General features: G+C 44.7%; 1 protein-coding gene across 4 annotated transcripts in view; it reads left to right on the top strand.

Annotated features, from left to right (window-relative positions):
• LOC146650368 (titin-like) overlaps nt 1-22,520 on the top strand; it is a 218,405-nt gene that overhangs the window by 170,487 nt on the left and 25,398 nt on the right. For all 4 annotated transcript variants that reach the window (XM_085383775.1, XM_085383778.1, XM_085383776.1 and 1 more), the window contains 12 exons: nt 47-244; nt 388-684; nt 896-1,483; nt 1,881-2,183; nt 2,344-19,437; nt 19,532-19,828; nt 19,931-20,518; nt 20,638-20,940; nt 21,035-21,331; nt 21,462-21,749; nt 21,839-22,138; nt 22,321-22,472. In XM_085383775.1, the coding sequence (XP_085239901.1) occupies nt 47-244; nt 388-684; nt 896-1,483; nt 1,881-2,183; nt 2,344-19,437; nt 19,532-19,828; nt 19,931-20,518; nt 20,638-20,940; nt 21,035-21,331; nt 21,462-21,749; nt 21,839-22,138; nt 22,321-22,472 (20,705 nt within the window). The remainder of the gene's footprint in view (nt 1-46; nt 245-387; nt 685-895; nt 1,484-1,880; nt 2,184-2,343; nt 19,438-19,531; nt 19,829-19,930; nt 20,519-20,637; nt 20,941-21,034; nt 21,332-21,461; nt 21,750-21,838; nt 22,139-22,320; nt 22,473-22,520) is intronic.

Genomic DNA, 22,520 nt, shown 5'->3' with positions numbered 1-22,520 from the left:
AGCAAATAACAATCAGTCTGATCAAGTAATTTTGTGTTTTCCCTAGGATATCACATAGAGTATAAGGAAAAGAACAGTCTGATGTGGAAACGGGCGAGTAATACTCCTCTGAGAGTAAAAGAATGTAGAGTCACTGGACTGACAGAAGGATTAGAATATGAGTTCAGGGTAATGGCCATGAACATGGCTGGCCTGGGAAAGGCTAGCAAAGTAACTGAGGCCGTGGTTGCTCTGGATCCTATTGGTGAGTCCACTGTTATTGGAATCTTTTTTTTGCTCTAATCTTATTCAACTATGTACTGTTTACAGTACTTGTTACCTGAGCTATGGCAACCATGTCTCTTTTTGAAATGTTTTACAACCGTCTTCTCTTTTGTGTCATGTCAGATCCTCCTGGCAAGCCTGAAGTAATCAGTGTCACCAGGAGCACAGTCACTCTGATGTGGACAGCTCCCAAATATGACGGTGGCTACAAGCTTACTGGTTATATCATAGAGAAACTTGAGGCCAGTGGTAAGGCCTGGATGAAAGCAAATCATGTCAACATTCAGGGCTGTGCTTTTACCATCACTGACCTGACTGAAGGATCCCAGTATGAATTTAGAGTCAGAGCTAGGAATGCTGCAGGTGCCATCAGTATTCCTTCAGAGCCTACTCCGCTTTTGACCTGCAAGGATGAATATGGTGAGCTAAGTAGTAAACAGTTTGACTAGTTTTGGAGTTGACTGTAGATTATTGATTCCCCCCCCCCCCCCCCCCCCCCCCTTTATGTATATATGTACAGTTAGGACTTAAAAATATTTGTCAAAAGTTTGAAATTTTGAGTTGTTGAACGTTTAAAATGTCAACAACTGTCTACAATGCAAAATACAACTTTTTTTTGTCATCTCTACAGAGCCCCCAACCATCACTATTGACCCAGAAATGAAAGATGGTATAGCCATCAGAGCAGGAGACACAATTGTAATCTCAGCTTCTAAAATTGTGGGCAAACCTCCACCTACTGCAGCGTGGTCCAAGGGAGGACGTGAGTTGAAGACTTCTGACATTGTCACCATCACCAGTACCCCAACCTCCTCTACTCTGGCTATTAAGTACGCAAGTCGGAAGAACACAGGGGAGTACACTATCACTGCCAGCAACCCCTTTGGCATTAAGGAAGAACATGTTAAGGTGAAGGTCTTAGATGTTCCTGGACCTCCAGGCCCAGTTGAAGCCAGTAACATTTCAGCCGAAAAGTGTACCCTGACCTGGCTTCCACCAGAGGAGGATGGAGGCTCTACTATCAAATCCTACATCCTTGAGAAGAGAGAAACCAGCCGACTACAGTGGACCAAGCTAGCTGAAAATGTCATGGATTGCAGACACGTAGTCAGCAAACTGATTAAAGGCAATGAATACATTTTCAGAGTGTCTGCTGTGAACCAGTATGGCACAGGAGATTCAACCCAGTCTGCTCCAGTCAAAATGGTTGATAGTTTCTGTAAGTTTATATTTTTTATGTGGTTTATATCTGTGTATTAATAATTAAACAATAAAAGCAACTTAGCTATAGGATCTTGCAGATCCTTTAAAATAAAAATATAGCTAATAGACATGTCTAATAGTAGTGTACACATCCAGAAAATTTTTTTTTACATATACTATTATATATTGTACACATATTTATTAGTTTCAGATTTAGCCATTCATATATTTTGCCTGTTTATGTTATTGTATTTTGCACAACTCTGTTGCTTGTGAAGCTCGCACACAAGAATTTCACTCGCATGTGCTGTACCAATGTACCTGCACATGTGATGTGACAGTCAAAGTGATTTGATTTGATTTGATTTGATTTGATTTGATTTGATTTGTCCTTCCTGTTTCTGTTTCCCCAGCACCACCAGGTCCGCCCTCAACCCCAGAGATTGATAATGTTAGTAGGAATGCTGTCACCATTTCATGGAAGAGACCAGTACGAGATGGGGGAAGTGACATTAGGGGATACTGTGTTGAGAGGAAAGAGAGAAAAGGACTGAGATGGGTCAGAGCCTGTAAGCGGACTATCCCTGACCTGCGGTTTAAGGTGCAAGGCCTGAGTGAGGGAGTAGAGTACGAGTTTAGAGTCACTGCTGAGAACAAGGCTGGATTTGGGGAGCCAAGTGAACCATCGCGCCCTGTCATGACAAAAGATATTGTGTGTAAGTAAAACTCACAGCAATGTTCTCACGGCAATGTGAATTGTATTTTAAAACTGTAAAACTGCAATGCAGGAGAGTTAGAAAATACAAATCAAGCTTTGTCAAATACATAATTACCTATATTAACTTTGTTACCATATTTTGTTTTTGTGTTTATTAGATCCACCCGGTCCCCCATCCAACCCTAGAATTACAGAAACCACCAAAACCTCAGCCACATTCACCTGGGGCCGACCCCACTATGATGGTGGTCTTGAAGTAGAGGGCTACATTGTTGAATATAAAAAGGAAGGACATGATGATTGGGAGACAGAGACACAGTACCCACTAAAAGCTTCAGAATACGTGATTGGTAAACTACAAAAAGGAGGCAAATACCACTTCAGGGTTAGTGCTGTAAACTCTGAGGGAATAGGCGAGCCTGCAGAGGTTGAGAAAGTGACTGAATTGGTGGACCAGGAGATGTTGCCAGACTTTGAGCTGGATGCTGAACTCAGAAGAACTCTGGTAGTTAGAGTTCGTGCTTCAATCCGTATGTTTGTTCCTATCAAGGGTCGTCCTGTCCCTGAAGTCACATGGAGTAAAGATGATGCTAACCTGAAAACACGTGCACATATTGACAACACAGAGTCGTACACTCTTCTGGTTATTCCTGACTGCACAAGATATGATGCTGGAAAATACCACCTTTCTCTAGAGAATGTTGCTGGAAAGAAGACTGGGTTTGTTAATGTGAAAGTTCTGGATACACCGGGACCACCAGTCAATCTCAAACCTAGAGAGATCACGAAGAACAGCATCACCCTACAGTGGGAAATTCCCATTATTGACGGTGGTTCTAAGATTCGTAACTACATTATTGAGAAAAGAGCAGCCACTAAGAAGGCCTACACAGTGCTTAGCACCACATGGCAGAAGTGTTCCTTCAAGATTCCAGACCTCGAGGAGGGAGCTTACTACTATTTCCGTGTCTCAGCTGAGAATGACCTGGGTGTGGGTGAGCCAGCTGAAACCCCAGAGCCAATCAGGGTATCCCAGGCCCCCTCTGCCCCAGAAAATTTGTATGTCACCGATGTTACCTCTGATAGTGCCAGCCTTGCATGGACCAAGCCTTTGCATGATGGTGGCAGCTTGATCACTGGGTATGTCATTGAGGCTCAAAAGAAGGACACTGATCAGTGGGTCCATGTGGCCACCATTAAGGCTCTGGATTATACTGTTACAGATCTAATTGAGGGTGCTGAATATACCTTCCGTATAATGGCAGTCAATGCATCAGGCAGGAGTGATCCCCGTGAGAGCAGACCAGCTGTTATCAAAGAGCAGACTTCTGCTCCTTCATTTGACCTGCGTGGGGTCTACCAGAAAACGATCATTGCTAAGGCAGGAGATCGGTTGAAGGTGGAGATTCCAGTGTTGGGCAAACCAAGGCCTGTGGTTTCATGGAAGAAAGGAGATACAGTGCTCAAGGAGACACAAAGACTCAACATTGAAACCACACCAACATCAACTATTCTCAACATCAATGAGATAAAAAAGAAAGATGGAGGCCAGTATTCTATGACTGGTAAAAACATGCTGGGGGCAATGACAGAGACAATCACAATCCTGGTTCATGACATTCCTGGACCTCCAACTGGTCCTATTAAGCTGGAAGAAATTTCATGTGATTATGTGCTGATGTCCTGGGACCCACCAGAAAATGATGGAGGTGTTCCTATTAACAACTATATTGTTGAGATGCGGGAGACCACTGGTACTTCATGGGTAGAGCTGGCAGCTACAGTCATCCGCACCACATTTAAGGCAGCCAGACTCACTACAGGAACTCAGTATCAGTTCCGCATCAAGGCCCAGAACAGATATGGGATTGGACCAAGCATTATCTCTGAACCAGTGGTAGCTGTCTATCCATTTGATGTACCAAGCCAGCCTGGCACTCCCGTGGTCACCTCTTTCAACAAGGATGCTATGACCCTTAGTTGGAATGAGCCACCCTCTGATGGAGGTAGTGCCATTCTGGGCTATCATGTGGAAAGGAAAGAGAAAAACAGTATTCTGTGGCAGAGGATCAGCAAAGCCCTTGTTGTTGGAAATCTGTTTAAATCAACGGGCCTTATTGATGGAATTGCATATGAACACCGTGTTATTGCTGAAAATATGGCTGGTCTCAGCAAAGCCAGCAAACCCTCTGAGCCCATGTATGCTTTGGACCCAGTTGATCCACCAGGCAGGCCAGTAGCACTAAATATTACTAGGCATGAAGTGACCTTGTCATGGACCAAGCCAGAGGGAGATGGAGGATTTTCTATTACTGGATACACCGTAGAGAGGAGGGAGATGCCCAATGGACGTTGGCTCAAAGCAAACTTCAACAACATTCTGGAAACTATCTACACAGTCAGTGGTCTAACTGAAGATGCAACCTATGAATTCCGTGTGTTTGCTAGGAACTCAGCTGGTGCTGTTAGTGCTCCATCCCAGTCATCTGAAGCAATCTTGTGCAGAGATGACATTGAAGAGCCCCGGCTTGATGTAGATGCATCATATAGCAGCACTGTTGTTGTCATGGCAGGAGAGGTATTCAAGCTGGAAGCCAGTGTAACTGGAAGGCCAATCCCATCTCTGGTATGGACCAAAGAAGGAAAGGAGCTTGAGGATACAGCCAAAATTGAGATAAAAACATCCGAGTTCCACACAACTTTAACAAACAAAGATTCGCTCAGGAGGGATGGTGGTGCTTTCACTTTGATTGCCAGCAATCCTGGTGGCTTTGCTAAGTTCATATACAATGTCAAGGTGTTAGATAGACCAGGACCTCCCAACTCCCTCACTGTAACAGATGTCACTGCTGAGAAATGTGTCCTTAATTGGCTCCATCCAACACATGATGGTGGTGCCAAGATTGAGTACTTTATCATTCAGAGACGAGAGACCAGCAGGTTGGCTTGGACAAATGTGGCCACAGACCTTCAAGCTAATAGGTTCAAGGTCACCAAGCTTCTAAAGGGCAATGAATACATTTTCAGAGTTATGGCTGTTAACAAGTATGGTGTGGGTGAACCTGTGGAGTCGGAACCTGTCATCTGTGCCAACCCCTATGTACCCAGTGACCCACCACAGCAACCTGAAGTCACCATAATCACCAAGGACTCTATGGTTGTCTGCTGGGATCGCCCTGAACATGATGGTGGCAGTAGAATAAACACATACATAATTGAAAGACGGGACAAAACTGGCCTGCGCTGGGTGAAGTGCAACAAGAGGACTGTAACTGACTTGCGATTCAAAGTCTCAGGCCTCACACCAGGGCATGAATATGAATTCAGAGTTCTTGCTGAGAATAATGCTGGGCTAAGTCAGCCCAGTCCTTCCAGTCCATTCTACAAAGCCATTGACACCATCTTCCAACCTGGACCTCCAGGGAACCCCAGAGTGCTGGACACAACCAAGTCTTCTATCACACTTGCATGGAACAAGCCTGTCTATGATGGTGGTTCAGAAATCACTGGTTACATAGTGGAGACCTGCCTGCCTGAGGAGGATGAATGGACAATTCACACTCCCAAGAATGGTTGGACTGCCACTTCTTTCACCATCACCAATTTGAGGGAAAACCAAGAGTATAAAATCAATATTTCTGCAACTAATTGTGAAGGAGTGGGAGAGCCTGCAGCTGTTCCTGGAACACCCAAGTCTGAAGACAGACTAGTTCCTCCAGAAATTGAACTTGGAGCAGAACTACGTAAGGTGGTCTGCATCAGAGCCTGCAGCACACTCAGACTTTTTGTCCCTATCAAGGGAAGACCAGCACCTGAAATAAAATGGTCTAGAGAGCATGGGGAATCTCTAGATAAAGCTAACATTGAAATCACCTCATCATTCACCACTCTTCAGGTAGAGAATGTTGACAGATTTGATGGGGGTAAATACATTGTGACTGTAGAGAATGCCTCAGGAAGTAAGACAGCCTTTGTTAATGTCAGAGTGCTAGACAGTCCTGGAGCACCTCAGAATCTGATTGTCAGGGAGGTCACTAGAGATTCAGTTTCTCTTGCTTGGGATGCTCCTGTCATTGATGGTGGTTCCAGAGTCCGCAATTACATCGTGGAGAAGCGTGAATCAACCAGAAAGGCTTATTCAACTGTGTGTGCCAGCTGCCATAAGTCAAGTTGGAAAGTTGGAGACCTAGAGGAGGGAAAGATGTACTTCTTTAGAATTTTGGCTGAGAATGAATATGGCATTGGCCTCCCAGTAGAGACTCTTGAACCAATTAAAGCATCAGAGAGGCCTCTTCCCCCAGGCAAAGTGTCTCTCCGTGAAGTTACCAGCAAAAGTGTCACATTAAGTTGGGAAAAGCCTGACCATGACGGTGGAAGCAGAATCACTGGCTATATAGTTGAGATGCAGGGAAAAGGCAGTGAGAAGTGGACCCAGGTTATGGTTGTAAAAAGCAATGAAGCTCATGTTACTGGCCTTACACAGGGAGAGGAGTATACATTCCGTATTTCATCCATTAATGAAAAGGGAGTCAGTGACCCCCGCCCTCTCAATGTGCCTGTGGTTGCCAAGGATCTGGTCATCTCACCAACCTTCAAACTTCTTTTCAGCACATTTAGTGTGCTAGCAGGGGATGATCTGAAAATAGATGTACCATATGCTGCCCATCCCAAGGCTACAGCAACTTGGCTCAAAGATGGTGTTGCTCTCAAAGAGACGACAAGAGTGAATGCAGATGCCACAGACAAAAATCTTCTCCTGGTTATTAAGGAGGCTTGCAGAGATGATGTGGGAACATATACTGTCAAACTTACTAACACAGCTGGAGAGGCATCTACAGATATCAGTGTTATTGTTTTAGATAAGCCTGGCCCTCCAACTGGCCCAATTAAGCTAGATGAGGTCACTGCTGATAGCGTGATCCTGTCCTGGGATCCACCTCAGTATGATGGCGGTTGTGCCATCAATAATTACATCGTTGAGAAGAGAGACACATCTACCACTAACTGGCAGATTGTGTCAGCTACAGTAGCCAGAACCACTATCAAGGCAGCACGTCTGAAAACTGGATCTGAGTACCAATTCAGGATTGCTGCAGAGAACAGATATGGCAAATCTTCAGCCCTGTTATCTGATACTATTGTTGCTCAGTATCCTTTTGAGGTTCCTAGTTCACCACGTTCTGTTACCGTTCAGTCAACCACCAAGGAAAGTATGGTGGTTGTATGGGAAAAACCCAGCAATGATGGTGGAAGCAAGATTTTGGGATACCATTTAGAGCTAAAAGAGAGAAACAATATATTGTGGGTGAAACAGAACAAACAACTTGTCCCAGAAACTAGATTCAAGGTTATTGGCCTGGAGGAGGGTATTGAATATGAGTTCAGAGTTTATGCTGAGAACATTGTTGGCCTCAGCAAAGCCAGCAAAGTGAGTGAAATACAAGTTGCCCGAGATCCTTGTGACAGACCAGGAAAACCAGAAGCTGTCATTGTAACACGGAACCAAGTGACACTAAGATGGACAAAACCCCAATATGATGGTGGAATCAAGATCACAGGTTATGTTATTGAGAAGAAGGAGGGAGCTGGTCGCTGGATGAAGGCCAGTTTCACTAACATCACTGAAACAGAATTTGTTGTCACAGGACTTATTGAGAATCAGACTTATGAATTCCGTGTCATTGCCAAAAATGCAGCAGGTGTTTTTAGCCAGCCATCTGATTCTACTGGAGCCATCACTGCCAAGGATGAGGTGGATCCACCCAAAATTGACTTGGAAGTTAAATACTCCCAAACTGTGGTAGTTAATGCTGGAGAGACATTTAAACTTGAGGCTGCTGTTTACGGTAAACCTGTACCCACAATTCATTGGCTGAAAGAGGGCCAGGAGATCACCGAAGCAGCTCGCTTAGAGCTTAAGAACACAGATTTTACAGCTTGTCTTGTTGTTAAAGAAGCCATCCGTGTTGATGGAGGTCAGTACATACTTCTAGTAAAGAATGTTGGAGGAGAGAAATCTGTTAACATTAATGTTAAGGTTTTAGATAGACCTGGTGCACCCGAAGGCCCTATATCCATTTATGGTGTCACTAATGAAAAATGCTCAATTTCCTGGAAACCTCCCTTGCAAGACGGAGGAAGTGATGTTTCCCATTATATTGTTGAGAGGAGGGAAACCAGCAGATTGGTTTGGACTGTAGTTGAACCAAAAGTTCAGACACTGAACTTGAAGATCACCAAATTACTTCCTGGTAATGAATATATTTTCAGAGTGATTCCTGTTAACAAATATGGAGTTGGAGAGCCACTGGAATCTGAGCCAATGGTTGCCAGGAATCCATTTGTCACTCCCAACCCACCAACAAATGTGGAAGTTTCCACAATCACCAAAGACTCTATGGTGGTGACCTGGGAGAGACCAACTAATGATGGTGGCAGCCCAATCCAGGGATACATTGTTGAGAAACGTGACAAGGATGGTGTGCGATGGACTAGATGCAACAAGCGCAATATTAGTGAGCTGCGCTTTAGAGTTACCGGGCTTCTTGAAAACCATAGCTATGAATTCAGAGTTGCTGCTGAGAATGCTGCAGGTGTTGGCATGCCTAGTGCACCAACAGTGTACTACAAAGCACTGGATCCTGTCTTCAAACCAGGCCCACCAAACAACCCCAAGGTGGTAGACACATCTAGATCCACTGTTTCTCTAACATGGGGCAAACCCATCTATGACGGTGGCTGCGAGGTTCAGTCTTACATTGTAGAGGCATGTAATGGTGCATCTGATGAGTGGTTTATGTGTACTCCACCAACTGGAATCATGGACACAAAATATACTGTGAAAAAACTTCTGGAAAAGCATGAGTACCAATTTAGAGTGTGTGCAATCAACAAGGTTGGTGTTGGTGAGCATGCTGATGTTCCTGGAAAAATTCTTTTGGAGGAGAAACTTGAAGCACCTGATCTTGATCTTGATGCAGATATGAGAAAGATGATCAACATCAGAGCAGCAAGTACGCTCAGATTGTTTGTTCCTGTAAGGGGTCGTCCAGCTCCAGAGGTGAAATGGGGCAAGGCTGATGGTGAGATTAAGGAGACTGCTCAGATTGACAATACAGGCAACTATGCATCACTTGTCATTGAGAATGTTGACAGATTTGATAGTGGCAAGTACACCCTGACTGCTGAGAATGCTAGTGGAGTAAAATCAGTCTTCATAAGTGTCAGAGTGCTGGACTCCCCTAGTCCACCAACTAACTTCGTGGTGAAAGAGATTACCAAGAATTCTGTCACTCTCACATGGGAGCCTCCACATCTGGATGGTGGCTCAAAGATTAAGCACTATATTGTTGAAAAGCGTGAGAGCACCAGGAAAGTGTACTCTCCCATCACGACATGCAACAAGATGTCATGGAAAGTTGAACCTCTTCCAGAGGGTGGAATCTTTTTCTTTAGAGTATTGGCTGAGAATGAATATGGTGTGGGTCTCCCTGCTAAAACTATAGAACCAGTTAAGATATCTGAGAAACCTCAGCCACCTGGCAAGGTCAGTGTTGTTGATGTTACTCACAGCACTGTAACTTTAACTTGGGAAAAGCCTCTGCATGACGGTGGTAGTAGAATCACCCACTATGAAGTTGAACTAGCTCCCAAGGACAGTGAAGCTTGGTCTATATGTGCTAGTGTGAAAGCACTGGAAACATTAGTGACAAACCTTCTCAAGGGAGAGGAGTACCAGTTCAGAGTTGTTGCTGTAAATGACAAGGGCAAAAGTGACCCACGACAGTTGGCTCATTCTGTTGTAGCAAAGGACCTTGTTATTGAACCTGCTGTTAGACCCAAGGCAAGTTCTTACAGTGTCCAGGTGGGGTATGACCTCAAGTTAGAGGTCCCGGTCGCTGGTCACCCTAAACCAATTATCACCTGGACCAAAGATGGCGTAGCCCTTAAGCAGACTACCAGAGTCAATGTCACCGACTCAGCACAAACTACCACTCTTACCATAAAGGATGCTACCAGAGAAGATGGAGGTATGTACACTATCGGTGTCTCCAATGACCTTGGTTCAAAGGATGCCACTGTAGAGGTGATCACCTTGGACAAACCAGGCCCACCCACAGGCCCTGTAAAGTTGGAGGATATCAGTGCTGAGAGCATCACCCTCAGCTGGGAACCTCCTACATACACAGGTGGTTGTCCAATCTCAAACTATGTGGTGGAGAAGAAAGACACAACCACAACAAACTGGTCGGTTGTGTCTGCCACTGTGGCTAGAACCACTCTAAAAGTCAGCAATCTGAAGACAGGCACTGAGTACCAGTTCAGAATCTATGCTGAAAATAGATATGGAAAGAGCTATGCAATTGATTCACAGCCTGTTGTGGCACAGTATCCATTCCAGGAGCCAGGACCACCAGGAACACCATTTGTTTCTTCATACACTAAAGACTACATGGTAGTTGAGTGGCATAAACCCCCAAGTGATGGTGGCAGTGCCATCTTGGGCTACCATCTGGAAAGAAAAGAAAGGAACAGTATCCTCTGGACAAAGATAAACAAAATGCTCATCCAAGATTGTAGATTCAAATCTACTCCACTCGAGGAAGGCATTGAGTATGAGTATAGAGTCTATGCAGAGAACATTGTTGGCATTGGTGAATGTAGCAAAGTGTCTGAGGTTTATGTTGCCCGTGATCCATGTGATCCTCCTAGCCGTCCTGAGGCTGTGATTGTGACCAGGCACTCAGTGAAACTCAAGTGGAACCCCCCGGCGTACGATGGTGGGAGTTTAGTTACAGGTTATCTAGTAGAGAAACGTGATCTTCCTGAAGGAAAATGGATGAAGGCTAGCTTCACAAACATCATTGAACACGAATTCACAGTTACTGGCCTCACAGAAGATAGCAAATATGACTTCAGAGTAATTGCAAAGAATGCTGCAGGTGCCGTTAGCAAGCCCTCTGAGAGCACAGGATCCATAACTGCTAAGGATGAAGTTGTACCACCTAAGAGTGAGACAGATCCTATGTACAACCAGACCATTGTTATAAATGCAGGAGAGACATTCAATCTTGAGGCCAGTGTGGAAGGAAAGCCTATTCCAACTGCTCAGTGGTTCAAGGGGAATCTTGAAGTTGAAAACTCAGCAAGAGCGGAGATCAGAAACACAGATTTTAAAGCTTTGCTTGTTGTAAAGGATGCTATCAGAGTTGATGGTGGACAGTATACTCTGGTTCTCACAAATGTGGCAGGAAGTAAGACTATCCCCTTCAGTGTGAAGGTTCTGGACAGACCAGGGCCTTCAGAAGGACCTCTTACTATCAGCAATGTTACTGAGGAAAAATGCTCACTGTCGTGGCTGCCACCCAGGCATGACGGAGGCGCCAGCATTTCTCACTACATCATTCAGAAAAGAGAAACTAGCCGCTTGGCATGGACTGTGGTCTGCAGTGATTGTAAAGCTACCATGTTTAAAGTTACAAAACTACTGAAGGGAAATGAGTACATCTTCAGAGTCATGGCTGTCAACAAATATGGCACAGGTGAGCCGCTTGAATCAGCACCAGTTATCATGAGAAATCCATTTGTTCCACCTGGAGCACCTCAGGATCTTGAGATCACAAATATCACCAGGGATTCTATGACTGTATGTTGGAACCGTCCTGAGACATCAGGAGGCAGTGACATTGTTGGCTACATTGTTGAGAAGAGAGACAGAGCAGGAGTGAGGTGGACCAAGTGCAACAAACGCAGAGTGACAGACTTGCGTTTCAGAGTAACAGGACTGACTGAGGACCATGAATATGAATTCAGGATATCTGCTGAGAATGCAGCTGGAGTGGGCCAGCCAAGTCCATCGACAACCTATCTTAAAGCATGTGACCCCACCTTCGAGCCAGGCTGTCCCACCAATGTCCATGTGGTAGACACTACTAGAGACTCCATTTGTCTGGCTTGGCACAGACCTATCTATGATGGTGGCTGTGAGATTCAAGGCTACGCTGTGGAAATAACCAAGGCTGATGAGGAGGAATGGGCCATATGCACCCCACCTTGTGGAGTCAATGCTACCAAGTTTACTATCAAAAAGTTGATTGAACACCAAGAATACAAAGTCCGCATTTGTGCCATCAACAAGGTGGGTGTTGGTGAGCCCACTGAGATTCAGGGAGTCGTCAAACCTATGGATAAAATTGACCCTCCAGAAGTGATTCTGGATTCAGAGCTCAGGAAGGGAATAGTTGTCCGTGCAGGAGGCTCGATGAGAGTCTGCATTCCATTCAAAGGCCGTCCTACTCCTGAGATAAACTGGGCCAAAGAGGATGGAGAGTTACCCAGTAAAGTTCAGGTTGAGACTGGTGAAGATTACACACAGCTCTCAATTGAAATCTGTGACAAATATGATGCTGGAAAGTACGTGCTCAATTTAGAAAACAGTGCTGGCACCAAATCAGCTTTTGTTTCCGTTAAGGTGCTAGACACTCCAGGGGCTCCTTTAAACCTAACAGTAACAGACATCAAGAGGGAAAGTGTGACTCTGACCTGGGAGCCTCCTCTTATTGATGGTGGTGCAAGAATCAAGAATTACCTTGTTGAAAAGAGGGAGTCCACAAGGAAGGTTTACTCTAATGTGGACAACAAGTGCACAAAGACAAGCTATCATATAACTGGCCTGACAGAGGGAACTATATATTATTTCAGAGTCTTAGCAGAGAATGAGTTTGGTGTGGGACAGCCAGCTGAGACAGAAGAATCAGTAAAAACATCTGAGCCCCCCCTGCCTGTGGGTAAGGTCACATTGACCGAAGTGACAAAAACAACTGCTTCACTCTCCTGGGAGAAGCCAGATCATGATGGAGGTAGCAGAATAATTGGTTACTACATTGAGATGCAGCCTGTTGGCTCAGAGGAATGGGTGGTAGCTGCCACATGCAAAACTTGTGAAGGCACTGTCACAGGCCTCAGTGCAGGACATGAGTACCTATTTCGAATCTTAGCCTTCAATGAGAAGGGCAAGAGTGACCCTAGACCTTTGGCTGCGCCAGTCACTGCTAAAGATATAACCATTGAACCCAAATTCAAGATTCAATTTAACACTTATAGTTTACAGCACGGTGAGGATTTGAAGATTGAGATTCCAGTGATTGGACGACCTGTTCCCAAGGTTGAATGGAAGAAGGATGGACAAGCTCTTAAAGAGACAACAAGAATTAATGTTTCCAGCACATTGTCATGCACTAAGCTGTACATCAAAGATGCAAATAAGGACGACTCTGGCAAATACACTGTCACAGCCACCAGTAGCATTGGAACAGCTACAGAGGAGATTACTGTTATTATTCTTGATAAGCCTGGGCCACCCACGGGCCCTGTAAAGATAGAAGAGGTGAGCTCTAATTATGTCACTCTCTCTTGGGAGCCACCAGAGTATACCGGAGGCTGTCCCATCAATAATTACATCGTGGAGAAGAGAGATACTACCACCACAGCATGGCAGATTGTTTCTGCTACTATTGCCAGGACAACCATCAAAGTCACCAAGTTGAAGACTGGTGTTGAATATCAATTCAGAGTGTCAGCTGAAAATAGATACGGGAAGAGTTCTGCAATTGTCTCTCCTGCTGTTATTGCTCAGTATCCATTTAGTGAGCCTGTGGCCCCAGGAACACCAGTCATTTCTTCTGTAACCAAGGATAGCATGGTCGTTGAGTGGAAACCTCCTACCAACAATGGGGGCAGTCCAATTCTTGGCTATCACCTTGAGAGAAAAGAAAAGAATAGCCTCTTGTGGACTAAATTAAACAAGCTTCTAATCCCAGACACACGTTTCAGAACTACAGAACTTGAAGAAGGTATTGAGTATGAATTCAGGGTTTATGCTGAAAACGTTGCTGGTCTCAGCCCAGCTAGCAAGCTGTCTGAGAGCACAGTAGCAAGGGACCCTTGTGACTCACCAGGAACTCCTGAGCCTATTGAAATCACCAGAAACCATGTGACACTCCAGTGGACCAAGCCCCAGTATGATGGAGGGAGTGTAATTACTGGCTATGTGATTGAGAGAAGGAAGCACCCAGACACCCGCTGGATGAAGGCCAGCTTCACTAACATCATTGATACACAATTTACACTTACTGGTCTGACTGAAGACTGTGTGTATGAGTTCAGGGTCATTGCCAGAAATGGTGCTGGGATTTTGAGCCAACCCTCTCAGAGCACAGGGGAAATTACTGCCAAAGATGAAATTGAGGCTCCAGCAGCCACCATGGATTCGAAATTCAAGGATATGACTATTGTTCACGCAGGTGAGACATTTGTCATTGATGCTGACTATACTGGAAAACCTTTGCCTGGGGTCATTTGGTTAAAGGATGGAAAAGAGATTGACAAAGCCACACCAAGAATGGAAATCAAGACTACCCTTACACGTACCATCCTGACAGTCAAGGATTGCATCAGAGTGGATGGTGGCCACTTTGTCCTCAAGCTTATTAATGTGGGAGGAGTCAAGATGATCCCAGTTAATGTCAAAGTTCTGGATAGACCTGGGCCTCCAGATGGACCTCTAGAAGTCAAAGGGGTCACAGCTGAGAAATGTTATCTGCATTGGAATCATCCCTCACATGACGGAGGAGCTGGCATCTCTCACTATATCATTGAGAAGAGAGAGACTAGTCGTTTGTCATGGACTATGGTTGAGCCCAAGATTCAGGCAATCAGCCACAAAATCACAAAACTATTGCCTGGCAATGAATATATCTTTCGAGTTACTGCTGTAAATAAATATGGTGTTGGCGAGCCTTTAGAATCAGAAGCTGTTGTTGCTCGTAACCCTTTCACCACTCCCAGTGCCCCCTCAAACCTTGAGGTCGGTGCCATCACTAGGGACTCCATGGTGCTTTCCTGGGAGAGGCCCAATGATAATGGAGGTGCAGAGATTGAGGGATATGTCCTTGAAAAACGTGATAAAGATGGTATCAGATGGAGTAAATGCAACAAGAAGAGGCTGAATGACCTGCGATTCAGATGCACTGGTCTCACAGAGGGCCACTCATATGAATTCAGGGTTTCGGCTGAAAATGCTGCTGGTGTAGGAAAGCCTAGTGCACCAACTCCGTACATCAAGGCCTGTGATGCCACTTATCCACCTGGACCCCCAAATAATCCAAAGGTCACTGACCATTCAAGTACCACAGTTTCCCTTTCATGGTCCAGGCCTATATATGATGGTGGTGCACAGATCACTGGGTATATTATTGAAATGAAAGAGGCAACAGATGATGAATGGATCATTAGCACACCACACACTGGCGTCCAAGCCACTAACTACACAGTAAAGAAACTTAAGGAGAATGCGGAATACAACTTCCGCATAAGTGCTGTTAATTGTGAGGGAGTAGGAGAACATGTAGATTTGCCTTGTTCTGTGATTGCTGCAGAGAAGCTGGAGGCTCCTGAAATTGAACTAGATTGTGACCTAAGAAAGATGGTCAACGTCCGTGCCTCTGCTACCTTGCGTCTGTTTGTGACAACCAGAGGGAAGCCTGAGCCTGAAGTCAGATGGTCAAAGGCTGATGGCACTCTAAATGAACGTGCCCAGATAGAAGTCACAAGCTCTTACACAATGCTGGTGATTGAGAATGTTGACAGATTTGACACTGGCAAATATGTGCTGACCCTTGAAAACCTCAGTGGCTCTAAATCAGCCTTTATCAATGTCAGAGTTCTGGATTCTCCTAGTGCTCCTACTAACCTCGGAGTTAAGGATGTTAAAAGAAATTCTGTCTCTCTCTCCTGGGAGCCTCCTCTAATTGATGGTGGGGCTAAGATATCACATTATATAGTGGAGAAGAGAGAACAGAAGAGAATGGCTTTCACCAGTGTTTGCACTAACTGCGTCAGAAACTCCTACATTATTTCAGACCTGCAGGAAGGAGGCCGATACTATTTCCGTGTGTTAGCTGTGAATGAACTCGGAGTAGGTCTGCCTGCATCCACAGATCAAGTTAAGGTGTCTGAGCCTCCTCTGCCTCCTGGTAAGATTGTGGTTGTTGACATTACTCGTCATGCTGTTACACTCTCTTGGGAGAAACCTGATCATGATGGAGGCAGTAAGATTACAAACTATATTGTGGAGATGCAGCCCAAGGGAGATGACAAATGGACGGTGTGCAGTGAAGTCAAAGCACTTGAAGCTACCATTGATGGACTCACAACTGGAGAGGAATACTCCTTCAGGGTAACTGCTGTGAATGATAAGGGTAGAAGCGATGCTAAGCCTCTGGCTACTCCTGTGGTGGTAAGGGACATCACGATGGAGCCCATCATCAACCTGTTATTCACCACATACAGTGTAAAAGCAGGAGATGATTTGAAGATTGACGTTCCCTTCAAAAGCAGACCACAGCCTGAGGTGTGCTGGAAGAAGGATGGCCAAGTGCTTAAGCAGACAACCAGGGTAAATGTTCTCAATTCAAAAACCTCATCTAAGATTGTCATCAAGGATGCCACGAAGGAGGATGTAGGGAAGTATGTGATTACCCTGACTAACTCAGTTGGTACCAAGTCAGCTGAAATCTCTGTTATAATCCTGGATAAACCTGGACCACCTAGTAACATTAAGGTTGATGAGGTGAGCGCTGACTTTATTTCTCTGTCTTGGGATCCTCCAACCTATGATGGTGGTTGTCAGATTAACAACTATGTAGTTGAGAAGAGAGACACTACTACTACAACATGGCAAATCGTGTCAGCCACAGTGGCCAGAACATCAATAAAGGTTTCTCGACTTACTCAGGGGACAGAGTACCAGTTCCGCATTGCAGCTGAGAACCGTTATGGGAAGAGTCCTGCCATAGATTCTGCTCCTGTTGTTGCTCAGTATCCATTTGAGCCTCCTGGCCCTCCAACCCAACTTCATGTTGTCCATGCCACCAAAACTGGGATGCTCGTGGTATGGGGCAGACCTGCAAGTGATGGTGGAAGTCCTGTTATTGGTTATCACATTGAAAGCAAAGACCAAAGCAGCATCTTGTGGACCAAGGTCAACAGAGGTCTGGTGACTGAGAACCAGTTTAAGATGACAGGAATGGAAGAAGGTCTGTTGTATCAGTTCAGAGTGTATGCTGAGAATATTGCTGGAATTGGTCCATGCACTAGGGCAAGTGACCCTGTGGCAGCCAGGGATCCATGTGAATCTCCACATAACCTTAGAGTCACAAACATCACTAGAAATTCAGTTTCTCTTTTTTGGGAAAGACCTGAATATGATGGCAGTGCAAAAATTACTGGCTACATTGTTGAGCGTCAAGAGCTTCCCAATGGTCGCTGGCTGAAATGCAACTTCACCAATGTTCAAGACACTTACTTCGATGTCACTGGTCTCACAGAAGATGTCCGGTATGATTTCCGTGTTATTGCTAAAAATTCTGCAGAGCAATTGAGTGCTCCTTCAGAAAGCACTGGACCCGTCACTGTCAAAGATGATGTAGATCCTCCCACCATTATACTGGAAGATAAATTCAGACAGTTGGTTGTCATTAAGGCTGGAGAAATCATTAGAATTGATGCCGAAATTACTGGGCGTCCACTCCCAGTTGTTTCATGGTCTAAGGATGGTAAGGAGATTGAGGCCAAGGCTAGATGTGAAATCACATCCACTAACTTCACAACCACGCTCATTGTCAAAGATGCTATCAGAAGGGACTCTGGACAGTATGTTCTTACTCTGCACAATGTAGCTGGAACCAGATCTGTGGCTATCAACTGTAAGGTTCTGGACAGACCTGGACCTGCATCAGGACCTTTAACAGTTTCTGGTCTCACAGCAGAGAAATGCACCCTGTCATGGGGACCACCTCAGGAAAATGGTGGTGCTGAAATTATGCACTACATTGTTGAGAAACGTGAGACCAGTCGTCTTGCCTGGACTCTTGTCTATGGTGACATGAAGGCAACTACCTGCAAAGTGACTAAACTGCTCAAAGGAAATGAGTACATCTTCCGAGTTAGGGGAGTCAACAAATATGGAGATGGTGAAAGCCTGGAGAGTGAGCCAACAAAGGCCACTGATCCATTCACTGTCCCTTCAGCTCCCACTAATGTCCAGGTCACCTCTGTTACAAGTGAGGCAATGACCATTTGCTGGGAAAGACCTGTTTCTGATGGTGGCAGCAGTATTGCTGGCTATGTAATTGAGAAGCGAGAGAAGACTGGCCTCCGCTGGTGCCGTGTCAACAAGAAACCTGTTTATGACCTTAGAGTGAAAGCTTCACACCTTCGCGAGGGCTGTGAGTACGAATACAGAGTTTTTGCAGAGAATACTGCTGGCCTCAGTGCTCCTAGCACTCCTTGCCCACTCACCAGGGCAGAAGACCCACAGTTTTTACCCTCACCTCCAGCTAAGCCTAGGATAATTGACTCCACAAAGACTACAGTCACCCTGTCATGGAATAAGCCACTTTTTGATGGTGGAGCACCTGTGACTGGTTACAGAGTAGAATACAGGAAGACATTAGATGATGAATGGATTGTTGGAGTACAGAACACCAAAAACACAGAATTTACAGTGGTGGGATTATCACCTGGAACTGAATATGTGTTTGTTGTCAAATCCATTAACAAGATTGGAGTGAGTGAGCCCAGTCCTGAGTCAGACAAACAAGTTGCCAAAGAAAGAGAGGAGGAGCCAACCTTTGATGTTAGCAATGAAATGAGAAAGACTCTTATTGTAAAGGATGGAAGCTCTTTCACAATGAAAGTTCCTTTCAAAGGCAAACCCATCCCTAGTGTTACTTGGGCTAAGCCTGATGTAGACCTTAGAGTTCGTGCTGTAATTGACACCACAGATACCTTTACTTCCATCACCTTAGAAAAAGCAACTCGAAATGACTCTGGAAAATACACTGTCACTCTATCCAATGTAGCTGGTACCTCCTCCTTGACGCTCACTGTCCGTGTTTTGGACTCACCTGGGCCTCCTAGTCATATAGAGGTCAAGGAAGTCACAAAGACCTCTGCTACTATAACCTGGGATACTCCTGAGATTGAGGGAGGAGGACCAGTCAAGAATTACCTTATTGATTACCGTGAGGCTAGCAAGAAAGGCTGGACTAGATTGACTGACACATGCCACAGACTGACATACAAGGTGGCAGACCTGCAGGAGGGAGAAGTCTACTACTTCAGAGTGACAGGCGAGAATGAATATGGTATTGGTGTTCCTGCTGAGACCAAAGAGGGGACCAAGATCACAGGTATTAAATCCTGAGTTGGTATTTTTTTTTTAATTTTTACAGAAAATATATATCAAAATTTGTTTTAATTGAAAGACATATTTTCTTTCTCCAGAAAAACCAAGTTCACCACCAAAACTGGGTGTAACGGATGTGACCAAGGAAAGTGTGTCCTTGGCATGGGCCAAGCCAGAACATGATGGAGGCAGCAGAATTACTAGCTACCTAGTAGAAGCACTGGAGAATGGACAAGAGAAGTGGGTTAAATGTGGTACAACAAAGTCCATCCACTTCACAGTGTCTGGTCTGAGGGAGAATGCGGAGTACTTCTTCAGAATCAGAGCTGAGAACTATGCTGGATTCAGTGATGCTAAGGAAATGATTACTCCTGTAGTGGTCAAAGACCAGCTTGGTAAACTACAAGCTTGTTATAATAATCAGAACATGCCATGCAATTAGTAGAGACTACACCTAATTTCTCCTGTTGTAACTCTTTGGTACTTTTCTGTTCTAGAATCTCCTGAGATCAACATGAAGGACTTCCCCCACAATACAGTATATGTTAGAGCTGGATCTACCCTAAAATGTGAGATTCCATTGACAGGCCGGCCTTTACCTAAAGTGACTCTGTCCAAGGATAATGTGCTGCTCAAATCAACAATGAGGTTTAACTCAGAAGTCACTCCTGACAGTATCAAGATTAGTGTGCGTGAGAGCATTGCAGGAGACTCAGGCCGCTATGATATTATTGCCTCCAACTCCAGTGGAACCACCAAGTCCTTTGTAAATATTGTGGTTCTTGACCGCCCCAGTGTCCCACTTGGACCAGTGGAGCTGTATGATGTCACAGAAGACAGTGTAAGCTTAAAGTGGCTCCCACCAGCATATGATGGTGGCAGTCCCATCACCAACTACATCATCCAGAAGCGAGAGACAACTACAGCCAACTGGATGGACGTGTCTTCAGCTGTGGCCCGTTGCACCATGAAAATTATGAAGCTGACCACTGGCCTGGAGTACCAATTCAGAATTAGGGCAGAGAACAGATATGGAATCAGTGAACATATTGACTCCCCAGCTGTCGCTGTCAGTCTTCCTTACAGTAAGAAGTTTTTGCTTTTCTTATTATTATACATAAACATAATAATTTTGCTACTCATTCTTTACACCTTCACTATGTGAGCATGCCAAAATTCTCAAACTCTGCCTCTTGTCCTCCAGCTATACCAGATGTGCCATCAACTCCAGAAATTACTGCTGTAACCAGGGAAAGCATTACCGTTGCATGGAAGGAGCCAAAGTCAGATGGAGGCAGCCATGTGTTTGGTTACCATCTCCAAATGAAAGACAAAAACAGCATCCTTTGGCAGCGAGTCAACAAAACAGTGATCCGTGCCACACACTTTAAAGTCACCAACATAAATGCTGGACTTATTTATGAGTTCAAGGTAGCAGCAGAAAACTCTGCTGGAATTAGTGCCTTCAGCAAGATTTCTGATGCTGTATTGGCTATTGATGCCTGCGGTGAGTTTATAGTCGATAAAATGCATGAAAAATTCTTTGACTTAAGATTTTCTGCAATATTTATTAAAATCATCCTCACTGTATCTTCCTATAGAGCCACCCCTATACTTGCGTATAACTGACATCACTAAGAACTCCATTAGTCTGGCCTGGCAGAAGCCTGACTATGATGGTGGATCCCCAATAACTGGTTACATCATTGAGAAGAGAGAGGGTGTTAGCCCCAAATGGTCTAAAGCTAACCTCACCAATATCACAGACACCCGCTTCATTGTTACTGGCCTCACCCAGGATGAAACATATGAGTTTCGAGTCATGGCAAAGAATGCAGTTGGTTCAGTGAGCAATCCGTCTATCACTGTGGGGCCAGCCACATGTGTGGACACTTATGGTAGGTCTTTTCATGTTGGGTTATATTTGTGTATTTTTTTCTGCAATTATGCATTGTCTTGTATTCTAAGATATTTATTCCACACCCTACATATTCTACATCCTGACTTGTTTTACCATCTCTGGTCCAGGTGCCCCAGAGATTGAAATACCTCAGGAGTATCTTAATGAGGTCAAGCACAAGGCTGGCTCTAATGTGGAACTCAAATTTAATATAAGAGCCAAACCTGCTCCCAGTATTGAGTGGTTTAAAGATGGCAGAGAGCTTAAGCCTACTTCTCAGCTCTCTTTTAAACACACTTTCGAGTCCACAAGTGTGTTCGTGAAGGAAACAACTCGTCTTAACTCTGGAACCTATGAAGTCAAGGTGAAGAACTCCCTCGGATCTTCATGTGCCATTGTCAGGCTGCTCATTCAAGGTATTTATTTAATATTTATTTTTCATTGTATAACATGTATCATATATGCAGTATACACCCTGAGTCAAATGTTTTCCTTGTCTAATCAGATAAGCCAGGCCCACCTGCTGGAGAGATTCAGTTTAAGAAGGTGACAGCTGACAACATCACCATCATGTGGTCACCACCTGCTGATGAAGGTGGTGCCATGGTGACACATTACATTGTAGAAAAGCGGGAGACCAGCAGGGTAATGTGGTCGATTGTCTCAGAGAAACTGGTTGACTGCATTGTGAATGTGCCCAGACTCATAATGGGCAATGAGTACATCTTTAGAGTCCGTGGAGTCAACAAGTATGGCATTGGAGAGCCACTGGAGTCTGAGCCCATTATTGCCAAGAATGCATTTGGTAAGCAAATAGAATAAAGTCACCTCATCAGTCACCCCATATGTGACTGATGAGGTGTATCTCTCCCTCTCTCTCTCTCTCTTGCTCTCATGTTTGAAAATATATCAACTTTCATTATAGACAGTGGTAAATTACAATGGTAAACTTAAAAGCTTTAACCTTATCGTTTTTATTTTGCACAGTACCTCCCAGCGAGCCATCTAAGCCTAAAGTTACTATGATCACTAAGTCTACCATGACAGTGATCTGGGAAAGACCAGCGTTGGACGGAGGCAGTGATATTGATGGCTACTATCTAGAGAAAAGGGAGAAGAGGAGTCTGCAATGGTTCAAGGTTTGTTTGCTGCCCCAAATCTAAAAAGTTCAAGCATAAAGAAAATCT

This window comes from Rhamphochromis longiceps, linkage group LG16 (genome assembly GCF_057381845.1).
Source record: "Rhamphochromis longiceps isolate RC_006_pf linkage group LG16, R_longiceps_female_GT1.1, whole genome shotgun sequence".
In the NCBI taxonomy this organism is placed as follows: Eukaryota; Metazoa; Chordata; class Actinopteri; order Cichliformes; family Cichlidae; genus Rhamphochromis; species Rhamphochromis longiceps.
The sequence above is the reverse complement of the archived record's forward strand: the minus strand, read 5'-3'. Positions and strand labels throughout refer to the sequence as shown.